Below are 23657 nucleotides of genomic sequence, written 5' to 3' on the forward strand. Positions count from 1 at the left end.
CATTGCATGACAGCTCCACACGAACCATAAGAATTGCGAAAAATCATTCGGAAACAGGACGCACAGGCGCTCCGGTTGGCTGCAGCGGCCAGATGACTACAAGTACCAGCATGCACCGCGGCAGCGGTGGCATCGTTAAGCTGGCCAGTGTGATCGGCCTATTGACACGCACCAAAGGACAAAATGTTTGGTGCGCTAACCCCAGCCGGACATGGATTACTTTTTCTACTATTTTGACTAGGCTCGATGCAAGGCAAATGGGCCCGAATGTTGTCAGGTCATATAGATTTCTCCATTCATCGCGATGTAGCCGACAGCTTTGCACTGAATGAAAGCGAAACTACTGTTTGCCGCAACCGCTGCAGACGAAAGCACGGCCATTATCGACCCGATCATGGACAGCGACCTTGCAGTTCTGAAGGCAGGCGGCCTACGCACACATGAAACCGCGGTCGCTATCGACGTGATCATGAATGGCGACTACACAGTTTTCAAGACGCGGCCGACGCGCACTAAGTCAAAACGAAACTAGAGTTTGCCGCAACCGCTGCAGACAAAACCGTGGTGCAATGGTAGGGAGCGTTGCACGTAGGCTTTCTAATCAATGCGATCATGGATGGTGGTGTTATGCACGGCGATAAACGCAAGACAGGCTTTAAGGGTACAATTGCACAAAGCAATCTGGCATTGCTGTCAGACACGTTTCACGTACGATTTCCACTGACGACAAATGATGATGCAGATGGATGCAGACTCCGCCGCTTCGGTTGGATGCTTGCTGTGTTTTTGCTCTTTTTTGTCACGCATTTATTTTGTAACCTGCCGACGAGTACATCAGTGCGTACGCTATTGGCCCCGATCTATAAACAGGAGAAATGCGCATGCTAGTAAGTTACAGCGACCGAGATTTAAGTGCAAAAACTTAGGCGCGCGGCCTGTTTTCAGAGGCTGGGTGGCTACAAGCTGCTGGCGGACTTATTGCGCAGTTCGTGTGTTTCTGTTACGCACTGTGATGGTGCTTTTTGACACTCAGGAATGGGTAATGGAGGCTCTTTAAATTGAGCGCTCCTTCCCGTTCGGTGTCTTAGCCACTTGGCGAGCGCAGAACCAGGGAAAATTTATCAGTGGCTCGCAGAACCCCGAGGAGAACCCATTTTGAGTACCCATGCACTAGAGGACACATCCGCGGTGCAGCGGCTGCTCATAGTTATACTGTCAAACCTCGATACACCGAAAAGAAATATTATTCAATCACAAATTTCATTAATTTGAGAGTTTGAAGTTTCAGCAGTAAAAATCTCTTCATGAATTCCCCGTAACATTCCTGGTGGATAGTATCCCGTCAGGAATCGGTTATAAACAAATCGCAAGAAGGCAGGGCCAATAGCATGGTTATGAGCACCAGCGCGAGCAGTGTAGATCACGCCAAAAGCAATGCATCAGCGTGGCTCATGGAGTCAGATTAGAGTGCTGCATTGCGCGGCCACAGAACACCTATATAAACTATAGATATATAAATCTTGGACGCCATGGGTCACAGCACTTAGTGCCTGTAGCTGTCATCAGATGGCGCCCTCAAGTTAAAAACAAAAGTGCAAGAGAATACAGATATTTGTCTGAGAAAAAAATGTTGCAGTTTCACCAGAAAGGAGGTGCATTGATGGCGATAGCAAAGAGACAACTACTGTGGTGATGCGAGACTCACGCATCCCCTGATGTTGTTTCGACCGCATCTCCTGTAGTCCGGCTTCACCTCGTGGCTTTACAGCGGTGGTGGTCGGTGTGGTTGCGGCATATTGCAAGAGGGTGCAGGTGTAGCGCTGCTAATGGTATTCTAGTACACTCTAGACGTGGGTAACGTGGGATCGGCAAGCATCGTGGCCGCTTCATGCATGCTCCGACCCGCTTCGCGGCACCGTCCCGAGAAGACTTAGGAGCATGACACCGGAATGGACGAACACGAATCATTTGAGCATGTGACCATACACGTGAACGACTAGACGTTGGTGTCTAGCATGCGGGCGAACATATTCGCTTGCTATCTGATCGCGGCGAGTCGGGACTTTCTCGATTTGGCGTGCGGCCATCGGCGTAGTAATCCGGCTTGCAGGCATTGGTGTATGAAAGGTACAATAAATGTCCTTTTGACTGTTCGCACTATTTTGTTGTTCCTTTGTCCCAAGAGCACGAGTGAGACCCCACACTACACAAAGTAAGGTTCGTAGATTTATCAGTGTCGCGCGCTCAGGAAAAGATGTCACTTGATGGCCATGAACACTTGCCACGAGTGAAAGCTTCGCACTGTGCCCCACCTCTGAAACTGGAGATTACGCGACTGCAAACACTAGACGTGCGGGAACAAAATGTGCATCAAGGCACCAACAAATGCGCATCAAGGCACCAATTAGCTCTCAGATACAGAGCATGGCCTGCATAAGGACAGCCATGAGCAACGACAGCAGGGGCACAGAGGAAGTGTGCATTAGGGGAAGTAGGCCAACAGGCGCATGTGCTTTGACAACATTTTTGCTGTACAAGCTTTTCATGTGGAAGGATGCTTGCAAATAACCTTTTCCTTGGCCGACATTTTTAGTTTTTTTTTCGCTACATTTGCCAGTCATACGACCTCCAAGTACATGCTTGAAATAGCCAAAAAACTTCTTTAATCGAAACCATGTCACGAAATCACTTCAATAAATTACGTTAAGAAATACATGGTTTCTAATGGAACTAACATTGGGAAATGTAAGTAGTTCATTACATCGTGAATTTAATTAGATCGAGGTTTGATTGTGTTCAATATATTTTTAAAACCAGTATTGTAAGTGGGTTCGACTGTATCTGGGAACTAATCGGTGATCAAGTAAAGAATCGGCAGTCCTTAACTTCCAGATGCCATTAGCAAATATCCTGATGCTATGTACTATTCTATGCCATACACAGCGTAGTGGGTGCACTTTCGTCGCCATGTAATACAGGCAACTAGTACAAGCAACATTCACTGGGAGTAACAAAGCGAGCCATATAGCAAAGAACTATTTATTAAATGTTATGAACTTTTAACAGTGAAATGATAACATGCAAGGCACTTCACTTCTGCCAAAATTATGCCTTCCTTTGGCAAAAGAAACTACAAGATGGATTGTATCGACAATGGGCAAAATAAACGTGACTGGCACTGAACTATCAAAATAAGAATAAGTGGCAGGAGTATTGTCCCCAACAACAAAATGGGAGGTAATGTGTGTGTGTTCTGCCATAGAACCACAAAGTGCAAGATATCAAGCTGATTGGTATCCAAATGCCCATTTAAATAAAAAGAATTGCAAGTTTTCATCCAACAACTTGATCCCAACCTGTGGTTAAGCAATACCGAAAACTAGGTAGTCTAGGTTACGTGAAAATCGAGCTTTGCATTTAACTTTGCCTAATGAAATGAATGTGAGGTGGGAATTTAAGATAATGCACAACTTTTGCCGTAGATGGCGACCGCTGTCATGACTTGGCAGTGGTTGAGACCTTCTTGGGGATGCGCATGGCATTTACAAGTAGAATAGTGTGGTCGCAAGATTCTTGTGCGGCTCGGCGTGAAGACTCTGACCAGCCAGAAAAGCCAGTTTGTGGGCATACTGGCATGGGGCAGGGACGCGGATTGTGCCCTGTGGGAAAGAAAGAAGGTGCATGATGAAACTCTTTTTCAAATGTAGTGCACAGGACACGAAAGTGAAATAGAAGTAATATTATCAAATCATGCATCTGTGATAGCAAAATGGCCACTTTTACTGCAAGCCTTAAGTGAGAAAGGAACGAAATTGTGGTATATTTGTCACTACACTATTAATAATTGTTAAAGACAGTGTTTGTTTGAAATCAGTTGAAATATCATTGAGTTGAGGCTTCCGCATGCAATGTCTCGTCTATCTTAGCAGGAGTATCTTCTTAGGTAGGACTTGAGATATACAATTGAAATTTTCAGGTAGGTTCCTAGCACGAACATTTGAAAAAGTGTGAAGTATTGCGGAGCTGTGCATGCTGGTTCTCTACTTACAGGAGTATAGTATCAAAATATTTCCTATGGGTCCCCAAGACAAGGTCTAGAGAATTTGCAAAATGTTCTGGCACTGAAATTCATTGTGATCATGACAGAGCCCTTTTTCTAAATTTCTTTGCAGAAAAGCTTTAGCACAGCATTGAAATTAGTGTTGATTTAGACTTGCGTTTGTGAAATTTGTATTCCTGACACAATATGTTTGAAAAAACTGGCTTTTCTTGCCCTCAGAAATAATATAAAAAAATGATGGAGATCAAATAAGCAGATACCAAGATATTGCTAGTGCAAACAACCACACCAAGCAAAAAACTAATTTTGAGAAAACAACCCTTGAACATCATTGTGCGCGCATTTCCAGGTTTAAAATGACCTTGCAGAATAGTTAGAGAAATCTTTGCGCACTTTTTATCCTCTGCTGCTGCTTCTACTGGCTTCATTTTCTGGCCTAGATCACACGCAGGCTGTGATCAACGAGGTTGATGCTCTCTGGACACCAGGCACATTTGCAAAGACTCGTTCTTGTACCAAATGGTGCAGTAAAGATGCTACCCGCTTTGTCCCACCTACCTTTGTGCCATACACCCCACACGGCACACCGTCGCATCAGATCGCTGGCTTCATGCACCTTTCTCCTGTCTCTCTCCTACCATCTCGCAAATATTGAGAGGAATGGAAGACAAGAGGTGAGAAACGAAGGCACGCCATGTGGGGGCATTGCACAAAGGCAGGTGAGGAAAGCGGCTGATGTGTTTTTTTTTTTACATTTCCTGGATTTCGCGTTCCTTTCCTTCTTGTAGCAGACACCCAGTGGCAAGATTTAATTGTGGAACATTACAGTAAGCGGTTTATTTGACCATAGAACACACACTAAATTACAGTGCAGCAGCTACTCTCTTCATGTGACCCGCAGTGCCACGCCCCCGCTATACCTACTAGCAATTGTAAAGAAGCGTCCCGGAGATAATAGCCACACTCAGTAACTAGCAGCCGACGCGGCCGCATAGTGACGTCAGCGCTCCACCCTGACCGCAAACCACCGCGTGCGGAGCGCCACCGCTAGAACCGGTTGGGAGCGGGCAAGCATAGGCAAGGGAAGCCCACGCAATGGCGCCGGCACCTCCCTCAATCCCCACAAACCCGACCACAAAAATGGGATTTTCTACGCAGTTGAGATGGAATCAAACCCACTACCTTGAGGTATTTGAGCAGCAGGACATCATGGCCACTGAGCTATCGCAGCAGATGTTACAACGCAAGTCTGACATTATTAACGCAAAGTTTTCTTTGCGACTGCTCCCGAACTTTGCTGACGTGTCGTACCGAATAGCTCAACACAAGACAGCACATGAATCAGCTCTTTAACTTGCAAGCTAACAATGAACAAAGGACAGGTGCTTACTGGCCAGTTGAAGTACAAGTGGGTGAGCTTGTAGGAAAGCCGCTGCATGTGCTCGGGCTTCAGCATTGTCGTGTCGTGGATGACGTTGAAGTGTGTGGGTGCCACCGTTCCCTGACGTACACTCTGGGAGATTAGATAGAAGTCATACCTGCAAGGTACAAGCAAAGATTTTGTATACTTACTGCTCTGTTAAATGCAAGCAGCGAGTTATTTCTTAATCCAGTTAATGAACAACAAATAGACACTTCAGCCTTAACACAAAAATATTTCTTAACGTGAACCAGCAGCGTGAAGAGTAATACTTGCTTACGAGAGCTACAGACGTTGACGGACCGATTTAATTTAGACATTTATTATGGCCACTGCTTCCTTTTTAAAAAGCAGGTACAGTAGCTGACTCATAATTAGAACTTAGCAAATGAAAATACAGCTGTTTCTGCTCAACTTGGTGGCACACATGCTTTTGGCCGGACCGGGAGGCTGTCCACACAATGAGGCATGTTTTAATTACCGGTGTCCACATTATCAGTTGGCGACTGTAGCAATAAAACAAGCACTGTGGCAAGCTTCAGCACTGGGATGAAAGTTGCCTTGCTGCTCAGTGCAGCAACATTTGGTTCAATCAGTATTACAGTTATCTTACAAATAAGAGGATCACCGTTTATATAACCAAAGATGAGCAGAAGACTTACCATTCAGGCCTGGTCACGTTGTTGTCAATGACAGTTCCTGGGGGAGGGTTCTGGTATCCACGACCCCTGTTCATGCTGAAGAAACGGGTGGCAATCCTCTTGGTCACGACGACAAAGGCAAGCTGAGGCCTAGCGTGAGAACAGCACAGAGATCAGTCAAACATCATTCCAAGGAAAACTTAACCTGCATGAGATTCAAGAAAGGCTTTTGGAAACGAGTTCACCATGCAAGTGCATCATGTATTTTTACAAGATTTCTAAAAGACTTTACTTTTAGAAACAATTAGGGTAGACTCAACGAACAATTTTTTGAAGATGCCTGATAATTCGGACGCCTCAGACATGGCTGTACTGGACAGTAAAAGGCATGCATTTATTTTTTCGGACAGCCCTACTTTACGGACGTCTTCACAGTCCCCAAGGAGTCCGAAAAGTCTGACGTTGATTGTGCTACCCATGTGTTCTCTTTAGCCATGATGACAGAACAAATAATTGCCATCAGTATCAAATACAGTGCAGTCCACTTATAACGATATCAAGAAGGAAAAATTCGATCGTTATAACCGATCACCGCTATCTCTGGACTGCCATTAACAAAAAAAAAGCCGAATATACTTTCGTAGTCCCGAAACCAAATGTGCCACTTGCGATAAAAAATCGACGTTGTGAAAAATAAAACATTTATTTATACCTCTAAATAGCGTTTCAATCGTTAGGTCTGCTGAAATAGAAATCTGCACTTGCTTTTGTGGAACTTTCAAGTTCACATTCGCTGAGTGCATCGCGTTCAGCTGCTGCACTAACACTGGTGGCTATAATTTAGTGCGCATGAAATCAATGAGTGGACTCAATCGGCAACAGTGCACTCTGCTTGAACATCGTGGTCGGTGTCAAAGAGGGGCCATTGCCAATCTCGTCGTCACTACCGTTGCTCTTGTCGCCTCCGGTCGCACAACGCTGCTGTCTGTCGCAACAACGATCGCCACGTTGAAGATGTCTTCGTAAAACGAGGCAGCATATCTGCACTCGGAAACTCCGCCGTCCAAGCACCATCTGTTTCATCATCAGTAGCGACGTGCTCCCATAGTTTGGTTATGTCAGCACCTTCCACCGTGTTATAGTTTCACCCATGGGGGTTTCGTCCTAGCGCATAAAGCACCCCTTTTTCGTTGATCGGCATGGCCACTGCTTCTAGCCTACATGATCGTGGCACTCCCGGTTGTCCTAATCGTTGATCTCATCGACTGCACGAGCTCGTACTTCGAGTCTGCAAAATTTAAAATTTGCAGCTTCGTCTCAAGCGACACAGCTTTGCACTTGGTCGGCGTACCCCGCACCTCCCGCTGCTTCCGCGGCGCATTTCCGTGCTCGCTGAGAGAGAGAGAGAGAGAAAGGGAGCGCAGGCACCGCTCGCTTATCGCGTTCTCTCTCTCTTTTTTTCCCCCTCCTCTTCTATAGACACTTGCAGAACCGCCAGCAACGCAGACGCGAAGCAGCCGGCACACGGGCGGGATTCGCTGTGCGGTAATGGTGACAGATACAAACTCGCGTAGGCAAACTTTTCTTCCCGTCTTGATTAAAATTTTCACGATTATTCTGTAGGAAAAACGCCGTTCGGAAGCAAAATTTCAATCGTTATATTCGATATGCGGTGAATAACATATCGTTATGTTTTTTTTTTCTCTCAGCCCTAATGCATAAGTTGATACTCTTAAGTCGATATATCGTTATATGTGGTATCGTTATAACTGCACTGCACTGTATTGCAGCCACAAGTAATATACCCACTTTTTCAAGCATGCTTGAGTATTGAAATGCTTAAATACAGAGAAAAGCAAACATCCACACAAGTACACACCTGATGCAGCTTGTGTACAGTGTTGTTTATAAGTATAGTTGATCCCGGATATACTGAACTTTTAGTAGTACTTTCGCTTTTAGTAGTTAGCCAACAGTGCACGCTGGCAAATTCACACGTAATCCGTTTCCGCGACACTGCCTCAGTCTGCTGGTCGAACACAATGTGGACAAGTCGTGCATCCACAAAGAGAGACTGTAAATGGTTTTACAAAGATTTGAACTGTGTTGTATACTGCAGTTATTATCGCTGGCTATACGTACAAATATGCTTTTCTTTCCAGTAATACACGGTAAAATATAGCAAATATGGTGCAGAAAACTACAGTAGAACGTCGGATTATCCTGTTACGTACGATTTCCCAGCACCAACATTTACAATCGAGAACACAAGAAATTATCCAATTCAGTTACGTCTATTTACCGGTTCATACCTTCCCTGAAAGCACAACCTTTTCACACGAACGTTCAATGCGTCACCAAACTGCAACCGTAAGATACGTTCTCCGGCCACTAGATCCTGTGTAAACAAGAAAACATGCGAGGTGCGCACGATCGAGACAACTAGGCACCCACCGCAGCAGCTTTACCGCAATGCTCGCCTGCCCGTCAAGCATGAAAGCACCAGCACGCATTCAGTTTCTTATTCCAGTACCAGCTAGTCTCTTCCCAGGTAATCGCACACAATATTCACAGATATTGCTGCCTACTATATTGTGATAAGCATCTTGCCAATCTGTTTTACAGCATGTGAGGCGTAGTGCTGTTGGAACCAAACGCGCCGCCTTTCCCTGCTGCAGGCGGCGCGATACGTTGTAAGCTTCACGTTTCGCTGCAATGGCATCCGGCGTCACTCACCAGCTCAATTTCATTTGTTTCCCATTGGCGTCTTGCAACGCTATACAACAGAAAAACAACAAAACGAGTCTTGGGCCACCAGAGCCCCACCAGCTCGATGTGCGTCAGCGTCTTGTGCCGCAAAAATTTGCACAATGCTTCGTATTACATTAATGTCAACTAGAGTTTAGTGTACCAAATATTTTAGTTACTTCGGATCGTGCATTTGCCTGGTTAGATTTTATTTCTCGCATTTTTTTTCCAAAATCGTATCAACAAGGTTTCTACTGTATTTCACAATGCCCTTCGACTTCTATGTATCCGAGATCGACTGTACTTATACAATTTCAAAACAAAGTAGCCAAATATGATCCAATATTCAACATATACTGTATAGACTCGTGTAAAGGCAGCATGCCAACCTTGGCAGCCCAAAATTTGGGGGAAAAAAATTCCCACAGGGAAACCAACGAGTTTCGTGCCCCTATGTCGCACGCCGCGCATCAGCGAATTTTCGCGCTGCATACTTCCGCGTGTTGCTACTAGATGGCAAGAGCCTAGGTGTGCACAAGTCACCGGCTGCGGTGGCACCATTATGACCAAAAGGTTCAGTCCCGTGCAATAAGGGCCACACCTCGTCAAAATGGTAAAAATATGTGTGGCGCTCACACAAATCTATAGGGTAAAATATTAGAAAAATTGAATACAGTCAATCCTCATGATTATGTACCTGCTTAATGTGTAATTGCGGTTTAAACATAGTCGCGAAGATTCTACCACCCAGGCCCCATTGAACCCCAAGTATTGGCTGACCGCTTTAGTCGGTCATTGCCCACCAAACGGTTAGTGCATACTATTTTCCTTTCTTGTTCTACAGGCACGAGCACAAAATCAGCAAAACCTCATGTGCGCAGACATTAGATTCTTGAGTAGCGATGCCCGGCCGACAGTCACCAGCGATAGTGGCCACCGTTACGTATTTCGGGCTCATACAGCTATTGCTGCATACAAAAGCATGGCCTTCGAGATTAGCTCCCGGTAACGCAGAGAAGCTGCCAGTAGGGGGTGCGAATTGCTTTTGCCGTTGAATCCAATTCAAGTAGTAACCACGCAGAAGCACACTTTATTGCAAAGCACATTTCTGCCGTCACTGTGGACGTCGCTTTTAGGTTCCGTATGAAGTCCAAACATGGCAACATCGTTGCCGCGTGCCGTACACTGTGTGTGCGAGTGAAAGCTTGTGAGGGTCAGACGACTCAATCTCGCGAGAGATAGAGAGAGGGGCGGAAGCGAGGCATGATGGGGGGAGGCAAGAAAGGAAGTTTACTTCACCGACGGCCGCCGTATCAGGAAAAAGACCTGCGATGTGGAAAAATTGAAACTAGTGTCGGGCGCTTCGTAGTTCGCATTGAAGCAAGAAACGGCACACGCTCGCTGCTGCTGCCGCGCCTCCTCACTTCAGCGTTTTGAGAGCGAATTTCCACTGTCATCGAGCGAGACGCGTTTATGTTTATCTGTGCATGTGTTACTCCGTACTTGGTAATTTAGTAAGCGGGGCCTCATGGACAAACTGGCTCGCGACCTTATCGAGCTTGAAGATGCCGTTGTCATGGCAAGGCCACCACGGCGGCATGTGAAGATCACTGATTTTTTGCTGCCTACCCGCAAATAAAGCCTGTCTGAGTGCGTGTTTGAGAGCATTGTGACATAGTTCTTTTCCAGCCGGTAAGTAGCTGCTAAACTGGCATTGGCGGTTAATTCGTACATCGTTTAGTGTGTACGTAAATGTTGTTCCCAGCCGACTACGTATTAACGAGGTTTGACTGCATATTGCTCGCCATGCAGGAGCAGGCGCAATTCCTTGCACTTGTTCCTGCAAGACCTGCGAATGTGGGCCTAATTTTGTGCCAGCCAAACAGATCACAACTTAGTATTGCGATTGAGCCAAACCACTACAGCGATGGCTGTTTATGTGGCCTCACTGTGCAGCACATTAAACTCCTATTGTAATATCACTGCATAGAGCTGTGGGTGATCTGTTGGCACGAAATGTGCCCAAGAGGGACCCAAGACTTTCACAGATCCTGCGGGCAATGGATGGTTCGCGATGGGCAATACTATGATGCCTGACTGACCGCACTACGCTAAAAGGCCATACAAGGGCTGGTGCATTATGCATCCTTAACACTGTGTTCAGAGAATTGGCACACACCCATGCTTTCAAGCATTGAAAGAGCAGGTGTACCATCAGGTGCATGGCAAACTTTTCCATCATGGCGACAGCTGCGCCCAACGTTTACTTTTGCGCAAGCCGGGAAAAGCACAACACGCAAGGAGGAACGCAAAGAAAGTTCAAGCGCCCGAGAACTTACTCTCGCCCTGGGAACATTTCAGTCAGCAGGCTCTGAATCTGGCCCACTTCCCACTCCTGAACCTGCAGCAGCTGCCCGTCCGAAACACCATCGCGGAAGAACAGGATGCGCTTGGGGACCGTGTTGTTCTCCTCCTGGTACTGCTTCAATGATACTGCAGAGACGAGAGAAAGCAAACGTTGCAGGTGAAGCAACCGCAACCGCAATGCACGACAAGTTGAACAGCTCATCCATGCCAAGTCAACAATGAATTGGACGTGCGGTAATGTCAAGCGCTAGCATGCACGTATGGTGCCTTATCAAAACCAGCAACACCAACGGCTCAATGCAAGAAGGCAAACAAAATTAGAGGAAAAAAAGAAACAGATGTTGTTACAAGATGGAAATGCCTTGTTCTTGCAGGCATTCATGTGCCACATGGCTCACATCATATTTCATACAACTTGATTCACAGAGTTCCTGTTCCTGCCACACAAAATATTAATTGTTGCACAGATCACACTTTTATTATGAGATCTTTTCATAAGATGCCCTAAACCACTACAAATGATGGTGTTTCGAGCTGCAAGCAGTTGCTGAGCAGCTCACAAGCAGGCCCTCGTGGAAGCAAAATGAAACAAGTACCTGCAATACCAGTACTAAGTGCAGGCCTCATTAATATTGAGACAATCAACCAAGTGCAGTCTTCTAGTCTTCTGTATGGAGTTGCTGCAATCATCACAGCTGCAGCACGGCTTTGACTGAGAGAGCACTCACATGCCAGATGAGTCTTGAGGGCACTCCCCAGCTCCTGGTGTGCCTGGTGGAAGCTGACACGAGAATACCAACGTGTCAGGGTCTTGTTCAGGCTGGCTACGAAGCCACCAGCCGAGAGGCCCTTCTGACGGCAATCGTGGTATGTGTCGTACCCGATGCACATCGCACCTTGGAGCTGCATGAGAGCATGAACACAATACAGGAGGGAGTTGAGACGTGACAGTGTTAGCCAGTTTCCAGAGTGAAATCTCCTTGCTACTAGCTTCGTATTAATGTTTTTAGAATAAAGAAGATTCGAAACATCTCCAGCCATTTGCAACTTACACAAGGCCATGAAACAATGTGCACCACAAATACCGTAATCGGCTGCAGCAGGTCTTTCTGAATGGCTATTATTCCAAGTTTGCACCAGTCATAGCTACAATACAGGGGACAACTTGAATGACACCATTTTCCAGATTTTTCACCACTGTGCACGCAACTGATAGCAGAAAAATTGAGCAAGACACCGTATGGAATCTGAAACTTCGATAACTGCAAAATTGGTTGGCAGCATGTGGCGAACCGTTTTGCCACACTTGCCTTTATGCGACCCAATCCACATGCACACCTTCGTGGCATCTCCGGCAGACATTGAAGAGGTGGAAGTGGTGGAAAGGAGACGGGAGAGGGGCCACAAAGGCGTGCTGTGTGGCGTGCACGGCACAAGGACGAGTGTGGCAAAGCTGCTGAGGACTTTTTTGTCCTGGTTATCAAAATTTTTTTTGCCACAGAAACCCAGTAGCCAGTTAGTTGTTATAGTCAGTAATGTGGCATAAGAGCGTTGTAGTAAGCCGTTTACCATTGAACACAAACAAAAGTTCCCAGTGCAAAGAGTAAAAAATATTTCAGTACTCCTTTACAACCTCCACAATGTGATCACTGCTACTCCAGCACTGCATTTATTCCTAGCACAGATGGAACATGCTACGCACACAATCTCGTTGGTAACAAAGTGACAGAGCAAGGTGCAGAGTATATATGGCTGGGTGCACACATGGCTGGGCGCACTAGCAGCTCAAATGACTGCACGCACCGGGTGGAGACTACAAACATGCATCTCAATTCATATGTGCAGTTTTTCGTTTTTTGCCTGTCGTCAGCGTAAATGCATTTGTGTATGTAATGCTTGCAAATTAAGGCAATTTTTGTTGTTTCATTCAATTTTAATGCCAATTTGCATGTTTTCAATGCATGGAATGATTCTTGGCAGTCATATGCCTAATATATTGAGATTTCGCAGTATACATCTCAATGCTATCTTTTCGGCACTATAGGGTGACAGAGCCACTAACTGAAAAGTTGATCGCACCATCTAGTGACCTCGAGCTCAACCAAATTAGAGGGTGGATATTTTTATACTATTCAGCAGCTGCAAACGCAGCAGCTGACTGCTAAAAGGTTTTCGCTAACTCCAGGCTTCCCCATGCTCGCCCTTTTCCACGAGTGCTACACAAGAGAATGTTCCAGAGCACATCTTGGGGCACACAATATCACCCTATGTCACCACCAGCATTGCTATTCATATTCCATCTCGCTAGTTTGTCTAACAGTTTCTTGTCATCTGATCAGATTCGTCCCAATCTGATTTGTGCCTCTGGCAGCATGTCACAGAAATGCTGGCACTGGGTGCCTACACGACACTGCTGCTTAAAGGGACACTAAAGGGAAAAATGATTTCTTGTGCATCAGTAGATTACCCTACCACAGTACCGAAAACACCACTCTTACCGCGAGAAGCCGCTTTGTAAGCCAGAAGGATACGGCGAGTGGCGACGCCACCTTAAGTTCCCGCACCAGCTCACCGTGACGTCATGGATTCTAACAGCATCTTCTAGGTCTCAGTTAATTCTTTAGCAGTGAAGATTTACTACATTGTGCTATAAAAGACCCAAAGACTGAATATCGCAAATTTTGTGAACTTTTACTGAGCCAACGTGGCCCAAATACAAAAAACTACTTCAGAAGTCGTGACGTCACATTGAAGTGCTGACGTAGGGGTTTGTGTGTGAAATTCAAGAGAATTACCTTTGAGCTTCATTTTCTCTTTGAATATTTGACCTATTGCAGTGTAATTAATGGCGGCAGAGTCATCGAAGAATACATTATCAGTCTAAGTTGATTTATTGTTTTACTTTAGTGTCCCTTTAACAATGACCTTAGGCATAGAAACCACAGTGGCAACCTAGCAGGCTCAGTACCAGGCACATGAAAGGTTATAGCACGTGTTTCATCGATTGCTTGTCTTGGCACTTTTTTTTGGAGGGGGGGGGGTGGTAACAACTAGGCACGCACTTGGTAAAGCCACACCACACAGATGTGCAAATACAGCAAATCCCCGGTGATTCGATCACAGCTGGTACGTATTTTGGTGTGATACGAATTTGTAATGTTCCTTGGCAGAAATACATCGCTCTTAATACTAAAATAATAAGCTATTATGAATGTGTTGCCACACCACTGCGGATCATACAAATGCATGAGCAACCAGCACAGCGGGATCTGGGCAGGATCCATAGTCGCCAAGCAACCAGCCACGTCATGCGGCTGTGCAATCTCTCATTGGACCCCACGTCGAGTGGACCAAACCACATCAAAGCCTAGCCAATGCTCTGACCAGCAAGAAAGACAACGCAGACCGCTGCAGCAATGACGACGGCCAAAACGCTCCCTGCACTCAATGTGCCGAGGCTTTCAGCAGCATGCAAAAACATTCGTGAGATGACATGCATGCACTTGTACGCGTTCCAGACGGTGATCGTTGACAATTTGGGAAGAAGAAAACACAGGGATTATAGAACCCTGTTGATACGTCTTTCAAGGGACCGCGAAAAAAGTCCCACTTTCGCCCGAAAGGCGAAGCAACGCTTGCAAAAAAATTATAGGCAGCTGTATGAAGTAAGGATAGTAGTTTGTAAGGATACTTTGTCAACATCACAGATCGTTTAAAAGATGACGCCTGCGCAGGCTCACACTTTGCGCACGCCACAGAATGCTTTCAGGATACGGGCATGTGATGCGGCAGCCGCGCCGTATCGGCAATGTGCCGGTAGCTTGTTGCAACGTGCAAGCTGGCTGCACCGCTAAATTTACGTGACCGCTACATTCAAACGCAATGTAAGATGCAGGAAAATTGCAGATTGACGACGTATCAAGGGGAATTTAATACATGGTAGTCAATCTAGGATTTAGTTCAGGACCGTGAAAATGCGACGTAGCAGCCGGGAAAACGCAGCAGCGTGGAAGGTATCAACAGGTGTTCCACTATTAGGAATTTTTTCTGGTAAAAATAAATTCATTTTGATTTTGTGTATGTTTTGATGATATAGCACTGAACTAAACAAATGATCGCCTACACAAGCACTGCTGCTGAGACCTTCGTTCTTACTAAGGCCATGAAATAACCTTCCCGGAAGCACTACACAAACGGCTTTACTGCCTCCTAAAGCTGGGCACGTTAACATACACCTATGTAAAGCGCAAACACTTCCTTACTGAAGCAGAGAGAGTCTGAAGAATACAGCAGCAGCTCGAGAGGGAAGGAAGTGCTTACCGGGATCTCCACAGCCCAAGCTTCTCCACCAAGCTTGCAGTTCATCTGAATAGCTACCTTAGTTGCCACTGACTTCAGATTTTTCTTGTTGCTGATGGTCCTGCCAAGCATCACCTGTGTGTGCACTGCAACAGTAAAAGAGAAGCCCAGTGGTGAAGCTTAGAGAGCAACACAACAAGAGACATCATGCAAGGAAAAGAACGAGCTGTGTCAAAGTCAGACCACTCACGTCCCATGTCGACACAAGCCACCTTCTTGAGACAGTCGTAACGGTCTTTGCGATTGTTGGGGAACACTGCCATCAGCAGCTCAGTGTCCCTGGGAATGTTCTTGAGGCCATTTATGTAGCTGCCTACACGGTCATCCTCCAGAGCAACTCTGTAAGCAAACAAACAAAATGTAAAAAATATTGATCCACAACAGCAGCTATACATTTGGCAGTTGAAAGACCACTGAGCACTAGTGCAACCCAAATAACCATTCACCCACAAGAGTACACCCAAAGGTCACATCAGCACCAGAGTTGCGAACACAGGACACAAACCGTGCTTCATGCCAACTATTGCAACTTTTGAGCACCACCTGTCCCATGCTGGAGATCATCTGTCAAAGCTCAAGGTGGCCTAGACTGCTGCTATACTGATCTGCTTTTTCTACATTTTCGCATCATAGTATCCTTGTATGCAGGCATTCAGCCTGTCAAAAACCAATATTTATTCAATAACAATTTCTTTTGCCAACACAGGGTTGTGAGCGAACACAGTTTCAGGCGAACTGACAATCGCGTGATGGGGGCTTTTTTGTGCTGTTGTGCCGATACTGTTGGAGTTTCTCGATTAATTTTGAACACCTGGAGTTCCTAAATGTGCACCGAAAGCTTAGTATACAAGCACTTTAGCACGCGGCTCCCGTAAGTAAAAGTGATGAGAAGAAAGAAAGGAATTTTTGATCATCACCTTGGGAGTCGAAAAACCCACCAAATTTTGTGTTTCAACATGTCATGCACCATATCTGACACTGCTAGTTGCTTGAGAGCTAAAACCAAAAAAGCACACTATTTCTTTTCCATAATTTTGTCACACATGCAACGTAAAACACGCAAACCACAAAGAGTGGCAACACTTCCCAGTGGTCCCAAAATGCAGACTTATTAACAAACTGTGAATATGTACAATACTGTTATCAAGTGAAAACATGGCCCCTGGGTTCTTGTCAAAACTGTTGCACAGCTTTGAGCCCAAGGAGCCATTCCAAACAGGATGAAATAAAAGCCATTCAATTCAGTTTAATGCAAATAATAAGAAATCTCAATACGTACAACTGAGGCTGCTGCATGGTCACTCCCATCGGTGGCCCAACACACATCAGCTCGCGCACAAAGTCCTGAGCATTCTGCATGTCGCAACGTGTGCACACAACCACCCACGAACGAATCTGGATTGCTTTGAACATATTCTTGTCACGCATCTCCCTTGAGAAGTCGGCAGTCATAGGGTTTACATTGGACTGAAATATGAGGGGGGAAAATATTTTTCAGAATAAAAAGTTGCTGCTGTTGACTTTTTCTACATAAATGGAGGAAGGAAAAAGCCATAGAAGTGGGTTAAATAGTCACTGGCCTATAGTTAACTCCTGTTAAAGAAGAAGTGCACTGATTCCGATTTCATAAGACCTAAAGAAAAGGAAAAGGTCTGGACTACTTAATGTCACATTATCAAACAGACAAACATTCTTCTGGTGTCCACAGACCTTTACTTTGTTCATGATTATATTACCTTCATATTCTCTGCATGAAAATGACAATTTTCATCTTGTGCAATTGATAAGTTAAAACTCCTGCAGTGCACTTTTGTAAAACATCTGAAGCCTCTGAAGTGTAGTAGCAGCAGCAAGTATGCCATTAATGATTCTTCATCCAGACAGGCATGCTTCTCACTACGACGCACATCGTTATTTTCTCACGAAGGCGTAACCAAGTCAAGAGGTTGAGCAATCACGTAGTCAAATTGCCTCGTATGGAGTCAAACTCTTTCACGCAACTGCAAGAGAGCAGAAGAAACTCATCGTGATGCCTATGGGCATGCAGGCATGTGGCCAATGCAACATCGCCCATGACACCAAACAAAAACTAACCACAAGGCATTACCAATTCCATCTGGCATGTACAATATGGATTTTTCGCTTAGATTTAACAGATACTACATGGATTTCAACTTAATTTAACTGGGGTTATATCAATTTACCTTTAGTGTAATGAACAACACTAACATTTTTCTTTTAATAAACAAGCGAAGAAAAAAGAAAGTTTCAAGTTACCCTGATGTTGTTTCCGTGAATCACTCTTTCAGGCTGAACCTGGCGAGCATCAATTTCAACAAGGCTCTCTGAGAACTTCAGACCCCACTGGCCCATTTCCTTTACAACTTGCTGATTCCTGTAGAAAATCACAAGGTCAGCAAACAGAAAAACTGCGACAAAACTTCCCAAAAATCCACATTGCATCTCAATACTTGACATAGTTGTACCGCAGGGGTTGGTAAAAGCAGTTTCTTTTATGCCTTCCAAGTGCTTACCACACAATGCCAAGAATAATGCCAGGGCAGGGTTGACCACAACATTTAGGCCGCAACATTGCAAATTCGAACTTAATCAGCACCTGGAGCGTTCAGAGATTATGCCCCCCTTCCAACCTGCAGTTCTTTAGCATGCATTTAAATCTAGGTGCACGAGCTTTTTGCATTCTGCCCCCACCGAAATGCAGCCCTCTGTGGACAGGAATTTAACATGCGGCATCGTGGTCAGTGCCAGAACACCATAGCCATTCAACAGCCAATCAAACATGCGATAACGCATCCAGAGAAGCTGCTAGCACGTGTGCCTTACAAGATTCGTAGGCAATAAAGAATGACATATGCTCACTAAAGAGCCGGTCTTAGAAATATGAATGGCTTGTCACAGCGTTCTTAAATGTTCAGGAAATAACCAGCAAAGAAATTAGGCACCTTTTCCCGCAATCTCGAACCCTGGGGAAATTATGAAATGCTCATCCACACACCTGCTCATGTTCTGCATGAATTCCTGGAGGTTGGCCACACGCTGTGCAGGATCAAGCTTCATTTCACTGGCCAAGTCCTTCATTATGCTAAAGTTTGAACGAATGTCATCCGTCAGCCCTGCGATCAGACAGCAAAGAAGCAGGTGGCTATTCTCCGCAAGAATGATGAAATGCACAAATCAGGTCATAGCACATGCAGGCAGGTTCAGAACTAGACCACTTTCAGCCATGATCTGAGGAGGTATTCTTGATCATTCACTTTTGGGGACGCTATCACTCCCGGGATATTTCGCATGACTAGGCTCAGTCGTGCTGGTGTCTACGGGTGGCAGCGTTCCAGGTGCTTTGCTCTGACAGCATGCTTAGCTCAGTGCCATGAATGCCTTTTTCCATGTGTCGATGCATCCGTGGCTAATCAAGCAAAATCTTGAGAAAGTGATTGCATCTTTGAACAAACGAGAATAGCAACCCCAATCTTTACCAAGCCCCATTGTTCAATCGGCACCCATTACACGGGGCTTACAGCAGAACTTGTAACTTCGCTATTGATGTTTGTGAGCTACATCTTGTTATAATGTGCAAAAGGTAAGCTTTCAACACATGCGAAAGTAAAACTAGAAATGCAGCTCGGTTCAAGTACTATTTTTACACAATAATTTTGCTCTAACGACCCATGTCCCTCTGCCCTTTGTACACGCGAATCAATGCCTTCCGCTCACCAGTGAGGAAGCACAGCTCTGGAATGAGGTAGAGGTTGTCAGTGCGGCCAACCCTGATGTCTCGCTCCCTCGGGCGGCAAACAAGCAGAGGCTGGTTGAGATCCCTGATATCCTTCTGGTAGTGCTGCACACCGACAAGACTTGCGTGAGGCAGACATGGCCTCTTGCATCAGCAAGCCTCACTTCACACAAAGGCACAGACATGCAGGTCCAAGTCCAAAGGCTTCCCTGTTTTGTACAATGCTCATTACTGTAAACAAGTAAGTTACAGGCAGTGTTGTCCACCACCAAATTTTGACCTATACTATGGGGATTAAGGGAGGCGCCAGTGCCATTGCGCGGGCTTCACCTGTTCTGCCCTCCCTCGCCTTTCCCTGTTCGCTCCCAACCGGTTCTAGCGGTGGTGCTCCACTCGCGGTGGTTTGCATTGAGGGCGGGGCGCTGACATCACGGCGGCCACGTTTCGGCTGCTAGTGGCGGAGCGTGGCTCTCTTATCTCCGGGACCGGTGCAATGTACATGCATGCTTTCCTCTCGTCCGCCGACACCTTTGTGACTAGGACTGGAGCTCGCGCACGGTGCCTTTGCCCGTGCGGGGAGCGCATACTTTGTGCTGATCCTTTCCCGACGCTAAGCCGACGAGCGGTGGCTTGTGCTCGTGCGAGGTCGTACCACGCCAAGCCGCACTTGCCGAAAGCCAAAGCTGAAGGAGATTGCCCGAGCTCTCGCGAGTTGACCCATTGGTTATCGACAGAGCAAGTAGCATAGCCGCCGGGACTTTTCTTAGCGGCGTGTCTCAGCTTGAGCCTGTGCTCTCGCAGCGACATGCTATAGGCGCCCGTTTCTGTATTTTCGCCCTGGTGCAGGACCCCTTTGGATCCCCGCCGCGTGGGCGTTTGTGCAGTGCTGCTGCCAACAGGTTCAATAAACGGTTTCCGTCAACTCGGGGCTTTACTGTGTTTTTTTGCGTGCGTCGCTCGGTAGCCCTTTGCGGCCTCTGAGCTCGCGCGCGAGTGGTGCTGGAGGCGATGGCTGACGCGACCCTGCGGCTCGCTAAGCTCAAACCCGCGGTGGTTGGTGTCCTGTGAGACACCAAGAACCCACAATACTCAGTTTCATACATCAGGTGCAATGCTGTGGAAGCTACGCAAGAAGTACGGTCATTAAAATGTATCACTCCACGTGTTCCATCTATGCTTTGCTGCACCTCAGAGGCGTTTGCTAGCTCAAGCTCACACGTGAGGCTGCCGCGACAGGCTGCAAATAAAAAAAACCAAAAGTAAATTGAACTAAAACAATGTGTTAGCAGCCGTACGAGTACATGGTTTGTTTGTTTCTAAGGGTAAATTAATTTCTTAGTTCAGAACTCGGCTTATACAGTGTAGACCGCTTATAACATAAGATGCGGGAGTTGTAAAAATTCACGCTATAAGCGGTACCGCTTTACAACCAAAGCATGCTTTTTGGGCTTTTGCTTATGCCAAACGGGCAACCCACCTTTCAAACAATTTATTACATATTTCACCCACACACACATGCAGCACAATCGCAACACAGCATAGAAACCAAGTTCCCCTAACAAGTGTGGCATCAGCGGAAGAATGCTGTTATTTTCATCTGTACACTGGTCTCCACGCGCACGCCCACACTCCCACTCCTGAAAAAAAAAAAAAACGAAAAAGAAAAAAAGGAGTGCGCCAACGTTCTCCCCTGCACACCCTGCTTGGACACTGCTATCTAGTTCACTCTAGACGCTGCTATAGTGATGAAAACACACGCCCTCCTTCCTCCAAAGTCTCCCGCCCTTCTCCTTTTTGTTTCGCTTTTCGCCGCTGGTCTCCACGTGCGGCGTGCCCACTCCTGAAAAAAAAAAACTAAAAAAATATTCTGTATGCCGGATGTGCGAGTGAAAGCGCGCTAGGGATGCATGCTTTCACCGAGAGCGAACGTACGGGGGATAGCAAACGTGACGACTCTTGTCGTGCGGAAGGCCGTGGGGGTTTGGGAGGGAGAGAAGGAAGGGAGTTTAGCTGCGGCACTCGATGCATATCTTGCGACCAGGCGCAAGGGGAACTGGCTACAAAATCACCCACACGAAAGGAGGAAAGTGCGAAGGCAGCGCGAGAGGGAGGGAGCACGGCTTTCTTTGCAAGCCACTGCGTACTTTGTGCAGCTGAGGTCGCGTGCACCGTATCTTGAAAGCAATCTCCACAAGGCTCATCTGACCTTTGTATGCGCTGTGCTTTCGCCGCTCAGTTTCCATTGAAGCGATAGACCGTACGAACCTTCGGTCGCTGCTCCTGTCGCGTTTGCTCATGCTTGTATTCTTACAGTGCTTGTCTGCAGTCGGTAAGTGCAATCTATTCATGTTTGCTTGTTTGCGCTGACACTACGGTTGTTAATTCAGTGAGTAAGCGGATGTGGCCAAGTTTATGCAGGCGATAAAGCTACTATCCTTGCTCCATATGTTCTACTAGAAAATTTGCATCACCTTTCGGGGAAAACTGCAACTTTTTGTTTTGCATTTCGCCACTGGCCTCCACGCGCGTGACCGCGCTCCCACTCCTCCGCGTTTGCGTGCCAAGCAGCCGTGCGGCCTTGCTCCGTGCGCCGATTTTATGGTCGCGTGCTTAAAAGAAGTGCGCTATAACCGGTATTCTGCTTCACGCGCCTACACAATAAATGGTCCGCCTATACATTGAGTTCTATGGGAGATATATTGGTGGTCAAAAAAACCCACGCTATAAAAACGTCCCGCGCTAAAAGCGGTTACGTTATAAGTGGTGTGCACCGTATAAAGAATATTTTGACAAAAATCTGTCAATAAACACCGCACTACTTCTAAGTGCATACACAGTGACTGCAAAAACTATCTTTAGCCTCCACAGCATTGCACCTAATGCATAAAACGGAGTATAATCAGCACGAAATGCTAATTAGATCATTTTTAACAATAAAAAAGGTTCATTACATACCCTTAACCCTTTGAAGGTCACACCTAATTTTTACTACAGATTTAAGTTCTACAGAGTGACTTCTTTCATGATAAAACAAGCAAATACCGTATAAACGGGAATAGAGGTCGGCACCTGACTGTCTTGCCCAGACAACTCAGTGTGCTAAAGACTGCTATGTAAGACGAGCAACTTCACATTTTTTTTCCAGCAAAATATCTATATTCCGGTTTACGTGGCACTTAAGGTGACAAAGAACAAACATTTTGTTGTATGGAGTTTTGCACATGGATTATTGAATACATGAATAAATGAGCACGATTCATTCTTCTTTGCAAATATAAAAAAAATTCACACAACTTATTTTCATGTTTTAAATACACAGCTGAATCACATCTTGAAATATTTGATATCATTATACACTTTCTATCATCTGTTCAAGAGATAGACAAGGGGGAGGGGGGGTTAGATCCCTGCAAAGATGGCGGTGCAGTGGCCTCTGAGCCACCTCCAAAGCAATGACGAAGGACCAAAGGAATGTAAATTGAAGTGTATCATGAGGAAATGCAGTACTGGGGATGCAGAGCCATAGCGGAAGCAAGGCATGCCGCACAAGCTCCCACAAGTGAACATCAGCAAAAGAAAGCGGAGTAAGAAGTTGCTAGACAATATTTTCATTACAACCGATTTCATTGTCACAATGCCAACTCAGTACTGCCGATTCCCACAAGGTGGAGGAAGGTTCATGAACGGCAAACGCTCATCCACCCAAGTGCAGCATGAAGCTACAAAGGAAATCTATACGAGTGTCTCAGAATAAAAGCCAAGCATTAGAAAAAAATTTGCCCTGGCCCAAGGATCGAATGCAAGAATGGCTTTCTGGGGTGGTTGCCCTTCATCTCAGCCAACCAGGAGGCTAGAAAATCGCAGAGCGAGGCCAAATTAACTTGAAGCACAGGGACACTGATATGTCCCGAGCTTCGAGTTGTCGTGGTTAGTTCGATGATGAGCGACCACCCCAGAAAGGTGGAAAGGCGTTGGGGTCCTGGTTTGGATCCACGGACCGAGACAAATTCTTTAACTATGAAGCTTTCTTTCTGAAATGCCCATACGGGTTTCCTTCATAGCTTCGTGCTACACTAGGGTGGATGACAATTTTTTCCTTTAAGGTTTAGCAATGTATGCCTTATAGGTGTTACACTGAAAACGTGTTTACTTACGTCCTTGTAGTACTTGAGATAAGTGATGGGCCCCTCTTTCGTTTCGAATGCCTGCTGCGGGTTCTTTGTCCAGTCAATGTCATCAACACGGTAGGTCTTATTGTTGTACCTGCATAGGGACAAAACAAGCACCAGCAGCAGAGTGAGTACAATG

The 23657-nt window shown here is 46.0% G+C and overlaps 1 protein-coding gene across 1 annotated transcript in view; it reads right to left on the minus strand.

Moving 5' to 3' along the window:
• Positions 1 to 3029: 3029 nt before the first annotated feature.
• The window catches only part of LOC119437728 (piwi-like protein Siwi), a 39275-nt gene continuing 18647 nt past the window's right edge, over positions 3030 to 23657 (minus strand). The window contains exons 8-19 of the mRNA XM_037704701.2: positions 23504 to 23612; positions 19331 to 19454; positions 18612 to 18729; positions 17873 to 17990; positions 16875 to 17062; positions 15786 to 15934; positions 15557 to 15681; positions 11965 to 12139; positions 11209 to 11362; positions 6143 to 6271; positions 5451 to 5598; positions 3030 to 3659 (exon numbers count right to left, since the gene is read on the minus strand). Of these exons, the coding sequence (XP_037560629.1) occupies positions 3543 to 3659; positions 5451 to 5598; positions 6143 to 6271; positions 11209 to 11362; positions 11965 to 12139; positions 15557 to 15681; positions 15786 to 15934; positions 16875 to 17062; positions 17873 to 17990; positions 18612 to 18729; positions 19331 to 19454; positions 23504 to 23612 (1654 nt within the window). The 3' untranslated portion in view covers positions 3030 to 3542. The remainder of the gene's footprint in view (positions 3660 to 5450; positions 5599 to 6142; positions 6272 to 11208; positions 11363 to 11964; positions 12140 to 15556; positions 15682 to 15785; positions 15935 to 16874; positions 17063 to 17872; positions 17991 to 18611; positions 18730 to 19330; positions 19455 to 23503; positions 23613 to 23657) is intronic.

The sequence above is a fragment of the Dermacentor silvarum genome, chromosome 1, assembly GCF_013339745.2.
Source record: "Dermacentor silvarum isolate Dsil-2018 chromosome 1, BIME_Dsil_1.4, whole genome shotgun sequence".
NCBI lineage: Eukaryota > Metazoa > Arthropoda > Arachnida > Ixodida > Ixodidae > Dermacentor > Dermacentor silvarum.